The sequence below is a fragment of the Trachurus trachurus genome, assembly GCF_905171665.1.
Source record: "Trachurus trachurus genome assembly, chromosome: 13".
Taxonomy (NCBI): domain Eukaryota; kingdom Metazoa; phylum Chordata; class Actinopteri; order Carangiformes; family Carangidae; genus Trachurus; species Trachurus trachurus.
The window spans coordinates 32,344,113-32,359,602 of NC_139892.1; the positions used below are offsets into that span (position 1 = coordinate 32,344,113).

General features: G+C 42.0%; 1 protein-coding gene across 1 annotated transcript; it reads left to right on the plus strand.

Moving 5' to 3' along the window:
- Window positions 1–6,118: 6,118 nt before the first annotated feature.
- On the plus strand, window positions 6,119–7,335 carry LOC310996362 (alpha-(1,3)-fucosyltransferase 4-like; the record flags this gene model as incomplete). Its single annotated transcript, XM_083985739.1, has 1 exon — window positions 6,119–7,335. The coding sequence occupies one exon, from the start codon at window positions 6,119–6,121 to the stop codon at window positions 7,289–7,291; it is 1,173 nt and encodes a 390-aa protein (XP_083841865.1). The 3' UTR covers window positions 7,292–7,335.
- Between the last annotated feature and the right edge of the window lie 8,155 nt (window positions 7,336–15,490).

Sequence of the window (15,490 nt, forward strand, 5' to 3'; positions counted from 1 at the left end):
GAAATAATATTTTGATCTATTATGAGTGGATGAGAAGGAAAAAGTGCAAAAATAAATAAGTAAAGCTCAATATAAATTTAGACCAGATGAAATCCATTACAGCTGTTGAAAGTAGAATTCACTGTAGGCATAAGTGTCTGACCAAACTGTTAAAACAAAAACATTGTGCACAATTTGATAATAGAGATAATCACAATCATTTGAGTTTCATGATTTATTGAAGTACATTTTATTTTATTTCAAAAATAATAATAGCAACATTTAAAAGGTGGATCTGGTGTACACACATAACATATGCAACAGAGCAGGATTGGAGAGAACCAGCTGAACTTGGCCATTTAAAGAATTGGTAAAAGATGGAGTGGACTTTGACTTGGCACAAGCCGTTTTTAAGTTCATGATTTTCCCGGTTTTCAGTTATTTGATTAAGAGACTAAATCTGATATTCTCATTTAAGCCATCACACAGCACTTACACAGATAATAATCAGATTAGTTAATCAAATCGGATTGTTGTTATTAACACAGTCAAGTCATGGCTGCAGCAGGGGCAGCCCAGTGGTTAGAGTGTCAATGTGCATACATATCTTTTGCTGAAGTGACCTTGAGCAACGCACTGAACCCTGGCTGCTCCCGAGGCGTCACTCCTGCTGGTCACGTCCTCTGACCCCCTCAGTGTGTGGATGTGCCCCAGAGGGATATGCAAAGAATTTCTAATTACACTGTATGTTTGGAGTGCCCTAAATTCCTGTGTCAAACTGTACCGCCTCGTGCACCTTAAAGCACATCTCGCCTCAGCTTCATCCTGTACTGTAACCGCTCTGCACACCAAACTAGAGGCGAGCTGCTCAGGTTTATCAGGGCAACACATCTGTTGTGCACATTGTTTTCTTTTTTAGCACTTTGTGGCTTCCCAAATTTGACTTGTCGCAAGGCCTGGCAGTGTGGAAAATCCACGCCTGCATTCACACTTTGGTGTTGTTTTTCTTCTTCTTCTCTGAATGCTCAGACCTACAGCCTTTGTATCAGCTCAGCTTGTACTAAAAATATTTCATAGCTCTATTTTCTTTCTCTCCAATCATTTTCATTTCTTTACAGCCATTGCACTTTAATTACATTCACTAAAAATAACACAAGAATTTGCCATAGATAATGACGCCTCTTTCACTTCATTCGTTTGGATACAAAGGTGGCCATTTTTGTGCTTTGAATTAGCTCAACTTTCACTTCATTACTTGATTTGATTTGAAGCTGTTTGTGTCTCCCTCCTACTACAGTATGAATGGTGCTCAGTGCTCAGCTGATATGTAGCCTAAATAGCTTTGCCTTATTTTATACTTCATTTATGGACATAATACAGTGAATTAAAGGCTTTAGTTTTCTCTTTACGCCCAGTCACATGCCTTTAATGAAGTTTACTGAATCACACTTAGCGTTCAATCTATATAAAACAAAGGAGAGCTACTTTAAACCATCATTATGAATGAAGAGATTAGAGTAGCATGATTCATATTAGTTTGAACATCAGTTGTTGCCACATCATGATTGTCCTATAAAAAAAACTGGCAATTGATCTGCACTAGGAGACAGGATTTAATAAACACTCTGCTGAAAAGATGTGCTATGTTTTAGGAAAACACATACATACATACACACATATTTTTTATATATAGGAACTGATGAGTCTTGTGTTTGATCCTCTCATTTCTTCCCCTTTCCACAATGTTAATCAGTATTTTCTTCGCTTCGCCTGCATGACTTGTGATGCTACCTATCATTAAGCCAAACCAGAAATACAGGTCTGAGATAATCCGCACAGGCTTAGTAGCTCTGCAGTGTGTCCATTATGCTTTGTTTGTATAGTGATCTCTTACTATCACACAAAGAGAGCACATAACTAAAAGAAACATGATGTGTGTTGTTGTTTTTTGCCCCATATTATTATTTTTTGCCCCATATCATGTCCAATTTAATTTAAAGCATAAGCACAAAACAATATTTTCACAATCAGTGACAACATCTGTAAATTTCCATGAAGCAATCATTAATGGCTGACACAACACTGCATCACAAACCAAGACCTCTTCCCTTGGATTTTCATATATTTACTGAAAAAGAACATTTTACCAAAAGTATAACTTACACATCATCATATAATGAACATTAAAATGTTATATTTTCAGTAAATTTCACAATAAACAAAGTGTTTTCTCTTTAGAGAGACGATTTAACCTGTCTGTTCATGTAGCTATGGTGATATGAGCATAATGTTGAAAATAAAGATATTTGACTTTCAGTTGAATTCTGCTTCACATATGAATTGCACCAACATTTATACTGCATAAACCAGCCTATAGTCACTCTGTGGTTTGATGCAAAATTGAATTCTGTATCCTGCATAATTATTTCAGCACAAATTTTGTTGTGAACATTATGAATCATTTGATATACTGCGCGGCGCTCTTCTGAAACTCTCTGCATTTCAACATACTGCATCTCCATAAGGATTTGACTGAAGCTTCACTAGGCTGTGGATTACTTTGAAGCAGTAGGGGGTACACAGTGTAAGTCAGAACAAGTAAAGAGTCTGAGCTATCAATCCACCTACAAATTATCATGTTCCCGCTACAGTAGCTCATGCACGTCTGGCATGAATGACTTGTGAGGGTTTTTCTTCCTCCCTTGTCTTTTCATTAGTCTGTATGGTGAAATTACAGAGGAGAAAAATAGAAAAAACAGCGTAAACTGATCACAGCAAGGACAGCAGTAGGAACATGTTGGGGCTCACAGACGAACCCTCATCAGTTCATGTGTTAAAGTTAAAGTATATGATGACATAAACGCACTCTTTGTGTCCCTGCCATTATACAACTAGATCTTATTGTCCGACAGAGCTACAGGCTAAAGAATAAAACAGCCTTTCCTTTAGATTCCCCACTTTTCTCTGTTTGTGTCCCTTTTCCTCCTGCTCATTGACTCTGCCTGTAAGGTGCTTTTAGCGGGCCTTGTGTGGCCGGGTTAGAGATGGATGTGTGGCCCTTGGGAGCTGCAGGCAGAGAGCAACACTGATCATGTCAGACAGGCTGGGGAGGCTGTATAAGATCATCATCACCCAGCAGTGGAGTGAATCGCCGCAGTGGCACTTTCACACAACCTCTGACCTCTGGTGTAACCTCTAAGGTCATGATCAAGGTCAGAGGTCATCCAGGGCCTCTGTGATCGGCGAGCTCGCAGGCCCCTCCTGCCTCTTCCTCCTCCTCTTTTTCTCTGAGTTTCCCCTCCCTTTATTCCCCCCCACACACACACTCTCTCTCTCTCTCTCTCTCTCTCTCTGTCTCTCTCTTCTCTTTCCCTCATCTTCAATCTGTTTCTCTATATCTCACACTCTCTTTTACCAGCCGGGACCAATTGAGACATCCCATCCCCTGGGAGTGCAAAAAGGAAAGCAAGAGAAAATCAATAGGGAAGATGAGTGAAGACCTGGGGGTCCCATCAAAAACTGAATGCCTCTCTGTGTGCTGGTATGATTCACACACCCACAAAAACATACAGATACACAGCGGTGCTACTTTTCAGGCCGTTTTTTTTTTGTGTTTTTTGTATGTCATCAGTATCAAGCCCAATAAGCACAGTGTTACAAACACAGATGGCTCCCACAGTCAATATAAAATGACCTGACAAGTCCTTCCGCCTGTTTTCAGTCCTCCTATCTATGTTACATGCGCACATGTGTCCAGTTGCTGCAGTGACGACCGCACAGAGAAAAACACAGAAAACAAACCCCTCCGTGGAGATTCGAGGTCTGCAAAAGTAAAGGAAAAGGGCTTGATGACAAAAAGTTGTTTTCTTGAAAGAAGAGAAGGGGAAGGATGAGGCAAACATAAATGCCAAGCTTTGTGTATCACCATGGCTGTAATTTGAGCTGAGCAAAATGTCAGCGTATCACCAATCACTTCAACTTTAATTATAGCACATTTCCAGCAACATTTGCATGCTTCTCTGCTGCATAATAAAGGATTAAAATAAACAAAACCAGACAGAAAGGAGATAAACAAAACTCATTCCTATGTGTCATCTTCTGACCTCAGCCACCTCTGCCATTTCTGAGGGAAGACATACATGTGTGTATAATGTTGAGCCTCACCACGTATCCATAACTTATGAGCCGCTGTGTTTCTTCCCAACACAAGATAACCCCGGGCAGGACATTAAATGATCGGCTGAAAATAGAACTGTTCAGATGAAAGGAGGGATAAATAATGCAGAAAGAATACAAAACCTCTTATGGGAATAACTTGTCACACACACACACAAGCACGCACATATACACACATACGCATAAACACACAAAGAGATGCTTTTTTTTCTTCTTCTTCTCCTTCTTCTTTTGCTCCATGGTGAAGAAAAGTGAATGGATGTAACAGGAAGGAGGAGGACCCAGTGGAGAGGACACACATGCTTTTTGCTTCATCTCCTCCCACTACTCCTTGTCTGCCTTTTTTTTTTTTTTTTTTCCGCTTACATTCAGACTTCATGACACACTCTGTGTCTGTGGGGAGAAATAATGTTGTCCCAGTCACGGTGTGTTTTTCCTGCCCACCAGAGCTCAGACACAACACACAGTGCAGGATTTCCAACTCCGTCGTCTCATCATTTTTTCATGAGTTTTGATCAGGATGCAACCGCATGACGACAACAACCTGGACCAGCAGATCCATTTACACAAGACCATGTGTCACTATCTGAGGACCGGTTGTTGTTGTTTCTTCTTTTCTTTTTTCTTTCTTTCTGTATTTGTTTAGGTTAGATCACCAAATTAAAACTGTGAGTCATTGAGTCATTTATTAACATTAACATTTCTGGTTGCAGGGTGTTGCAATGCTGGGTCATATCTAATAAATAAAACATTGAAGACAAACCTTTTCAAAGCCTGGCTGCTGCATGCCTAATTTCCAGCTGAAATGTTTATTCATTGGCCAAATTAAACATGCATGTTTGGAGATAAATCCCAGAGTCACTACGCTGCACATGCTGCACATGCTGCACAGGAGGCCTGACAGACAGTGTTGTGCTTGTGTATGGAGACACCTAGTGGTGTAGGACTTGTCCAGCATTTCATTTGAGGAGTCCTGGAGGATTCAGAGGCCTTTTATCACCTTGACATATATAAACACGTTTTCATCAGTCAGCCAATAGCATCTGAGGATTCATTTGCGAATTATTTTAGTGAGAGTTTATTGGCCAAAACTGAACACAAACACAGTGGGGTTACATTGAATGAACTGTGAACATATATTGTCAATGTGTGGAATACCTATTGAAATAAACGCTTTGAGTGATTTAAGCCTGAATTGTGACTGATATAAATTATTTAATTAGGCTACACATGAATCACAATCAACTTTGTAATAGCCTACTAAAGTTTATTTCCTTTGAATGATTTGACAGTTACCTCAACCTGTTTTCTCCAACAGCCTTCACTCACCTTCAAATTTTAAAGCAACAAGCACACTAACCTTTTCAAATGAGAACAAATAGGCTATTTTATTTTCTTTCTCCTTTTTTTTTTTTTTTTTTACAGAGGCCCGCAGGCTTCTCTCTTGAAATAATAAGTTTTTATGCAGAACATGTCATTTACGAGCTGAATTAAAAAATATGACGATGATGAGTAGGCTCCTTGCTTATTTCATCAGCAGGACGCCACGCCTTGGGTCAGTATGTTTACTCAACCTAAAAGTGCCTGAGAGGCAGCAGGCCTCACAAAAGCCCCATTCACCAGTAACAGGAACCCAAATCAACGCTGCCACGTCAAAACGCTTGAGCATACAGCACTGGGGCAACTGTGTCTTGCTCTGTTTTGACCGAGAGGACAGTGTGAAATTGCCCTCCACCACTGTGCAGGACAGGGACAGACATTAATGCTTAAACTTGGCCGTTGCAGGTGTGAAGTGAACTATTATAATGTAATTGGTGGGTGTGTCAATAGGCTGCAATAAATTCCTGGAGTGACTTTTGTACCGCAGGCTATTTCACTTCCTTTTTGACGAACCGACACAGATCAGCTCTGATAATTTTTTTTTGACCTGTGGGGTGGGGGGCTGCAGAGCGAGGGGGCGTCCATGGGAGCAGTGGCTCAGGGGAGAGCAGCAGCAAGCACCGCTCAGCGAGCAGACCACCGGCGCTCCGCCTTGTCCCTGCGGGAGAAATGTCTCATCCTTGTCTACAGAAGGAACTGCTCTGTGTTCGCGGCCGCTCTGGGGTTTTTCGTGTTCCTGGAGGTCTGCCTGCTCCTCCTCCCGGACCCCTTCGCCCCGGACCCCTTCGCCTCTGAGGACACCGGACCCGTGACGCTCCTCGTCTGGACGCACCCGTTCGGCCGGTACCGGGAGCTCCCTGACTGCTCTGTGCTCTACAACATCGACGGGTGCACGGTCACCGACGACAAGCAGACGTACTACTATGAGGCCGACGCTGTGATTTTCCACCACCGGGAGGTCGCCACCGGAGCGGCGTTTCTGCCCCCGGACCCGAGGCCAAGTGCGCAGAAGTGGATCTGGATGAACTACGAGTCCCCCACGCACTCCCCCAGACTGTGGCTGTTTGACGGGGTGTTCAACCTCACGCTGAGCTACCGGACCGATTCTGATATTTTCCTGCCGTACGGGTATCTAGTCCCTCGTGCGCACACAGACAGCCCTGTTCACAGCCGGTATGCGCGCCCAATCCACACGCCCTCGCGCGCACACCTCCCCAGGCCCCGCCTCGTGTCCTGGGTCATCAGCAACTGGTCGGCGTCCCACGCACGCGTGGCCTTCTACTACCGGCTGCGGCGGTACGTCCAGGTGGATGTGTTCGGGCGCGCGGGCCGGCCGGTACCGAGGGACGGCCGCGAGGGCAGCGTGGTGCGGCTCGTGCGGCGCTACCAGTTCTACCTGTCTCTGGAGAACTCGCAGCACACCGACTACATCACGGAGAAGCTGTGGCACGCCGTGCTGGCCGGGGCCATCCCGGTGGTCCTGGGCCCGTCCAGGAAGAACTATGAGCGCGTGCTGCCCCCCGAGGCGTTCATCCACGTGGACGACTTCCCCTCAGTCCGAGAGCTCGCGCGCTACCTGCTGAAGCTGTGGCGCGACCCGACGCGGCTGAGGCGGCACCTGGACTGGAGGGGGAAGTACAGTGTGCGTCAGCCCGTCTTCTGGGCCGAGCACTACTGCACGGCCTGCAGGGCGGTGCGGAGGAGCAGGCACAGGACTGATGTTGTTAACAACCTGGCGCGCTGGTTTCGGTCCTGAAGGAAGCTGCTCCAGGCTGAACTACCTCTACAGTGAGAGAGGAAGACACAACAGCTGCTCTTTTCAAAGTCTTCAAGGAACTGATCATCCTTAGCAGGACTGTTAGAGAGATTGTTAAATTAAATTATGACTTGAATAAAAAACAGTAATCTGTAAAATAAAATAATAAATAAAACATTTAATTTTGTTTGTGAGGTGTCTTATCATTTCTGCCTGTCTAAACTCTGAGACTATAGCCACATCCGCATTCAGAGTTTCTACAAATTATAGGCTACTATTTGCTACTTGTGTAGCTACATGGATTTGGGCCTCTAGTGCTTTTGTTTTATTGCACAGGCTTTAGGTTTGTTTTGGCACCATTAACCCAAAAAGAAAAATCATAAATTTGCCTCGACTTGCTCCAGATGATTGATTACCAGATGAACTAAATAGCTACATATTACTGAACAACATTGAGGGGAAGGTGTAGCCTAAATGATTGGTTGATCGATCTAACTTAGTCTGACATATTGTTGTGAAATGATGTGTCTTCATCACATTGTTTTCAAAAAGTGTTCCTTGAATCTGCATAGAATGATAGTTAAAACATGCAAATAAAAAATAAAGTGTGTGTGTGTGTGTGTGTGTGTGTGTGTGTGTGTGTGTGTGTGTGTGTGTGTGTGTGTGTGTGTGAGAGAGAGAGAGAGAGAGATTCAGGGAGGCACATAGACCTACCTAGTCTGGTATCACTCACAAGCCATTAAAGAAGTTCATAGCAAGGACATGCAGAGTTATGGACCCAAAATTGACACCTCTTACTCTTCCCACCATCAAACTATCAAACTGATGGGAAACAGAGAGAAAGGTCCTGCTTTCACAAACAGAGAAGCTTTTAGTGCGTCATGGAGACATACAGCCAGACTGTGGGTCAAATGCTCAGCTCCAGAGAATGCAGGGCAAATTTGTTAAAACCCAAATTGTGAAGCAATACTGTCTATTGATGTGTGATTGTAACACCAAAAAGACCCTGACTGTCATGAAGGTGTGAATCCTGCACTCTCTGTCTCAAGCATGTGAAGTTCACACAAACACGAACGGTGGTTTCCCTCTCCCCCTCCGTTCCTCCGAAGATAACAGAGTCATAAATTTAAAAAACCACATTCCAGTTTATGTCTCCAGGAAAATATCTGAGGAAAAATATAAAATTAAACTTAAACTAAACTAAACATAACCAGCAGCTCAGTGTGACCCATGTGGTGTTACAGGAGGACCTCAGATCTCCGTCCTATATGGCTAAACTGACACATATAGATAATTCATTTAGATGAATGACCATACTGTTAATTGTAGTGTAGTACCATTTATTATGTTGTTAGACAAATGTTCAAGGATTATAGCCTATGTAAACTCTAAATTAAACGATACAAAAGTTATGTGCTCCTTTAGCTGAAACAAAGGAAGAGATGAGTAACACTCCCCCCAGGGATTAGAAAACTGTTCACAAGTGGCTTTTTGCCATCAGATTTTTTGGTTTTGGTATTCTTGTAATTAATTTACCACTATTGTGTTTTGTCTGCATTCCTTTGTTGTTTGTTCTTTGTTTAGCCATGATCTCAGAGTAACTTTTCCTTTGCCTATATGCAACAGAAGCACCTCGGAGTGGTATTGTAGTCTTAATTTGACCAACACCAGTCTCCTTTTAAGTCATCTAGCAAGAGTTTGGTGTCTTAGATTTTATTTTGCATCAACTTGCAAGAGATGTAGACCTACAGAGAAACCTATTAAGAAATCAGTTCTCAAGACAAAAGATCAACTAACATATCTGAAACTGAGTTCAAGATGAGGTCTTAACATTGTGCTCATGACTGGCTTGATGACAAAATATAACATTTTATCATCAAGACCTAGTATTATTACTTGTATGTGCATATTGCAAATAGGTGCAATATATTCTCTCTCACATAGTTCATTTTATTATCATTTTCATCTAGGTGGTTATTATTAGACACTGTATTTGCTCTGTGTAGGTCTTTATTTAAACTCAGTTGCCCTGTTCCATTGTATGGAGAAGACGTGGGCCCTGATATTAGCGGATTGAATTCATAAATTAAAAATATATTACTTTTCAAATGATGGTGCCACTCTATAAACACTATTAGCACTTAAACATGATAATCGGAGGATCCATGGATCTGATTCACTATTAATGTCATACATGGTCGACAGTCCCAGCACCCTGAGCCCTCGCCTTGTGTCTGTTCATCACTGACTGCTTGATTGCAACACTCTTCCCACTCAGGGGTCTAACTGTGTCTGTGTCTTTATAGTTCATATACCTCTGGCGCGACTTGTTATAGAGCAGCTGTACTAACACACACACACATCCTCTACTGTAAACCCCAATCCATCTGTTACATAACATTTTATTGTAGGCTGCAGTCCACACACATTTGCAGGTTTGCAAAAATGCAATAAAAAATGTAAATAGAATAGACATAAAAGTTAATGAGACTGCATGGGGCCACATAACACCACATGCATTGTGCACTTGAGAGATAAGAGTTGAATGAACTAAAGGAATGGTTGAAAAAATATGTGCTCGCTGTTTATGCACATGACAAGTACAATCACTTTCTCTGATGGAAATTAATGAAATGAATGATTTCTGTTCACCTCACAGGATTTTGTAATTTTATTAATTTTTTGTACTGAAAAATGTGGGATTGCCTGCAGGCTATTAACGGCTAACTGGACAAACCAGATGTTGATAGTTCCATAACTGGTTTCCAAATAATATGGGCAGAAAGGACAAAGCAGAGTAATACGAGGAAAGGAGGCGAGCCCAGGACATGTAACAATCAAGTATCTGCCCTGTACTACTACTACTACTTGCTTGTATCACTCATTCATCAGTGATTAGTTTCTTTGGTATTTTGTTACCTCACCATCCCACAGAAAGTGACGAAGGAAATACGCAGACATTAATGTATACAATTTCATTTACATTATTGAGTTCATCAAGTCCCTTACAGGCTAACAGCATATACCACTATGTATATTATAAATCTATATTTTTTTTTAAATAGGGAACAAACAAAGGAGCTGAACAGGAAGTTTTCGTGTTCAGCAGCGGAGAGAACCACATCACTTTACAACTACCTGCCTTTATACAGCTACTAGGTGATCAGAGATATTTGAGCCATCTGCAATTGTTACATTAAATACGTCAGTAACATTCAGATCTCTACTACTCTGAATCTCCAAACTAGCACGGCCTACAGCAAAGTGTCAGACTTATTATATATCCTGTATACATGAAGTTTAGGTCTTGTGAGAGATCCAGTGCTGACTTGATTGGGAAGAGGACTTTGAGCTTGTGAAGTGATTCACAGTGTTTTGGCGACTACTTTCAGTGGAGAGAAGCTAAAGCAGCTGGAAAAGCAGGATGATGTAATAAACTAATTAGCATATCTTTTCATAGATTCCCAGTCAGATGTGGCTCATGTGTCACAGTTTCTGCTGTACTCATAACTTTTCAAACTTTTGTGAGAAAGCTGTTTCCAATTAGCTCAAGACAAGTGAATGAGAAGATAGTCTTTGTTAACGTTGCTGTGTTTACACTGCTATGCTCATTTTTCTCATGTTTTCGCTCTATTGTTATGGCTCGAGCTGTAGGCGATAAGGCAGAAGAAACCTGAAAACGAGAGAGGGAATGAGGAGGTGAACGTTTGTGCTTCAGGAGTCATTTGATACGACGCAGAAGCTGTGGTGTGGATCTTTTAAATTTACACCTCTGTGTCAGTGCCCAGACCCCGAATTAACACCCCACACTGTTAAATGAGACATTTCCTGCAGGCACAGTGACAGCGAATAATATTGCTTCCCGTAATGAGTTGATGCCTCAGCAGCTGTTGAAACCACTGACGTCTATCAGCAATAATGCTTTCAGACGGCCGGCACTGACACACTGTTCATCCCTGTCACAATCCCATTCATGAACAATGCAAAATTATTCATATATCTAGTTACTGTGAGAAAGATCATGTCCAATCTTCATGCTTCCAAATATAGATCCACGAAACGCTGTGTGCTCATCTCCTTCAAGCTTGTCTGACATGTCCTCATTCAGTATCCTGTATATGTTTAGAGAGGCATGCAGCACCGCGGCATGGCCTCTACTGTTTGGACAGAACCGGTGCCGCTCAGTTGACTTGAGTATTCGAGAGAAAGGACACTCCTCCTCTTCATCTGATGTCAAATAGGACTGCAACATGATCCACACAGTGGTAAGAGGCTGTTCAGCATTTGCATCAGTGCATGCACCTGTTTTTTTCAATGTCAATGCAGTTACACAGTTGTGTTGGAGAGTTATCAGGAATGTATGTTTATGAAGAAAAACGATACATCCTTACTTGTGATGTCTCACTCGACTCATCCATCTCCTGCACTAATGATCTTCTCACTGCAGTAGTGTTGCTCTGTTTAATCAGAGTAAACAACTATTATTGGCTGTTTATTGGTTTGTCTTTCCTACACATTACAGGATTTGAGCAGGCTTGTCATCTGTCACAGCATCCGGTTTGTTTGAGCAGATCCTGGAGATCAAGGAGGTGACAGGAGAGATGCTGGGGTGAAACTGTGTGTGCTGTTATATAGCCTACTCTATGTGCTCATGACTGACTATCTCTCCATATGGAGCTGTACTGCCTCCTCTGGTGACTTGTGTAACTGTTCATATAGCTTGCAGGCTTTCACACAACTGGGACACGGGTCATATGGAAACCTGTAAGCAGATTTATTCCTAAAACTCATTCTATATATCTATTTAATTTCCATATATATATATATAGGAACATATAGGCTATATCATACAGTGTGACACATGATGTGTTTGATGGCAGGTCACCTTAGTGTTGGTCATGACGATGATGAAGGAGTGTTCAGCACTGAAGTTTAGTCTGTACAGGGTTTCTGTTTCTCTTACATATTTTTGAAATTGTATTCAGTCTATTTTCTGTTCAGCAATATCAAATCAATTGATTGTTCATTGTGTAGCTACAGCTGAAATACAGAGAAAATGTAAACTAAAACTATGAATATAATATCTACTGTCAGTGGGCTGAGACTGTTATTTTCATTTTGGATGCAGCTTGGTTTGTGTTATCGTTTTAAGTGAACCCGATCAATTATTCATGCTTAGCCTCAGTCAAGGCTTTTAAGATTTAAACTCTCAGTTGAGGTTGTGTTTATTGTGTCCTGAAGCAAAAGTTTATCTTGAACTGAAGGCATCATTGCAATAAAAACAGATGTCACAAAAGGTGCTCAGTCTGCTTTGTAATGTCTATGATTTTACTTTTACTTCTGTATCAAGCATCAAAATTTAATTTAGCCTTAGTCAAAAAAAAAAAAAGAAAAGAAATGCTGGGAATTACACATAAAGTATCATCTGAACCTGAGTCAGTGCGGTGTGCTTTATATCTGCTCACATGAACAGCTCTCACTAGTTGATTTACCTGTGTTTTGATCTTTGGCCCAGAAGGAACAGGAGTCCTCACAGAGGAGGAGGGAGTGTGTGATCTTCACAGTCTGCACAAACACAGCACACACCACTCTGTGGCTTGTGTCTCATGAGAATTCATCATTCAGATAATGATGAATCAGTGTCGTACAGTACAAAAAACTAAATCATTAACAACGTTTCAGCATGCAGATAATGCAGACCACGGTCTGTGAAATACAGACCGCAGTTCATTTAAAGTCAAAGAGATAGAAGCAGTAATTCTTCCTTTCTTCTCCTCTCCTGCAGGATGAAATATCACCTCGTGTCACAGGCCGACAAGTTTACAGAGGCTGAGGTGAGTTGTTGCTTGGCAACAAGGTGAAATATTGGATGTATCAATATGAGATAGTGATTCAAAGGTACCAGTCGTGGCGATACTGTTGAACAAGTTGAAGGTGAGCGTTGATGAATACCCAGAATCTGAGGCAATTTAATTTGATTTAAACCCTTTAACTACCAAATACAGCTTATTACAAAGATCCTTCTCAGCTCCCTTCCAGACCCCCTCTTCAGTAACAGTGCCATTCATAACCTACATGGCCCCTGGCTAGAGACACAGTAATCTCATTTGTACAGCAACAGATGTTTCTCTTAAAAACATCCGCTGACTGGGGAGTGAAAAGTCTGTCTCTCATTCTCTCAAGGGATCAAAGAGACCAGTCTAATCGCTATGAAATCTGTCACATTTGTACTGGTTTGAGGAGACATATTGACTTACAGTAGGCTTACTACGTTGTGAAACGTAAACACTCTCCTCTCTCCGCCCCTCCCTCGTAGCCGACACATATTTTATGAGGAATCTTTCATGTTGTGTACATCAAAAGGCCGCACAGAGGGGGGGCAGAGAGGAGAAAATGCATATGAAACAACAAAAACCCCCTAGACAAATAAACAGCACTGCGTTCCCATGGCAGCGCGGTGCAGTAATCTGACGGCTGGTTTCCCATGGCTGTGTCTCACTGCCCCATAGACCTCCACTCTGTCTCACTGATGGCTCCTGTGATTGCAATCATCCATCTTACTGTCAAAGGCAAAAAAGGGCAAGAAAGGGGAAATCAGACACACCATCTCTCTCTCGCTCCCTTGTGTCCAGAAAACAAGCCACCCCACTGTGAGCAGAGCCAACACATGGACCACAGGCCCTCTGCAGAGGCTCTGTGTGTATGTGTGTGTGTGATTTGAATGTGTGTGCCCATGCTTGTATGATCTACAGAGAGAACATGTGTGGGTGTGCATCTTTGGTTGTCTGTGTCTGTCCATTATACTGCATGATCAGTCACTGGAGTGTACACGGGGGAGCCGTGGACATGTCTGATCTTGCAGCTGATCAAAAGCTCCAGAGACTTGTTCCCTTGTGGCCGTGCAAACGGGCCTCATATCAACATGTCTCTGTTCAGTAGACAGGAAAAACAAGAAGGGAGAGACAGACAGAGGAGGAGGAGAGCAGGAACATGAGGAAAAAGACAGAAACAGGCAGGCATAGCACAGATGAAAGGATGCATAAAGGGGCCAGAGTGGAATATATGACAATGATACATAACCGCACTTATCTCCCTGCTCAGATAAGATAATTGAATGGCAAAAGCCAGATCTGTTTTTGTCTGTAGATGCAGAATCGTACGTGATCCCTCTATACAAGTCTGACAGCTCTCTTGTCAGAGAAGGGCTGGATTGAAAAAAGGAAAAAGTGTGATATATCCATCACCTGTTTGCCTAGATCAGATGTTTACAGCCTCCACTGCCAGTAACCTCATGATCACACAGAGAGGACAAAGAGCAGTATTGAAAGGAGGACGGGAAGAAACAGAAGGATAAAAAAAAAAGAGAGGAGGAAGAAGACAAGGAGGAGGAGACGCTGCAGTGGAGCTTCTGCCTGTAAATAGTCTCATCATGCTGTGAAGTTGTGGTGTACAGGATGTGTGAATGTAATTACGTACAATTAAGCGGTGACTATGAAATGAATCTCTTTGTTGTTGTGACTTTAATCTTGCTTCAACAATCAACACAGATAAATATCTGCTGAGTACAACGGTTCTTCAGTTGAACAACACACAGCACACCTGAACACTTTACTATAAAAGATAATGAAACACACACAGAGACACAACAAAAAAAACAAAAAAAACAGTTGGATTGAAAAGGTAGGCCTATACATCAATGTAGGCTGTCTATAACATGAGAGAACCTGTCAGAGACTGAACAACACAAGTTCACTTATTCAGTTTGTTTCTCAAGATATAGGTGGGAAAAAAAATCAGTGTTGCCTTTATGTCTGTGCGTTCAATTTGAGGCTATTTAACGCTAATGCTTAGCACAAAGACTGGAAACTAGCCTGGCTAGCTCTGCACAAAGGTTCTCCAAGTAACACACTTGTTTGTTTTAATTAATTTAATTGTTTTAATTTGATGTCAGTTATACTAAACTAAGCTATCACCTAATATCTACCAGCTAGGTATCCTAAAATGTGTTATCCCATACACCGGTAACAGAGAGAAACTACATACAACAAATAGCAGCTTTTAAATGAGGTGATATGGTGTTCAAATTGATTCATGATGACTTTCAGAAATTCCTGAAACATCCATTTCTGAGTTGTGAACAGTTTTCCCACTATGCTCATTATTCTGAATAATATTACATGAACACAGCATTGGTGTCAC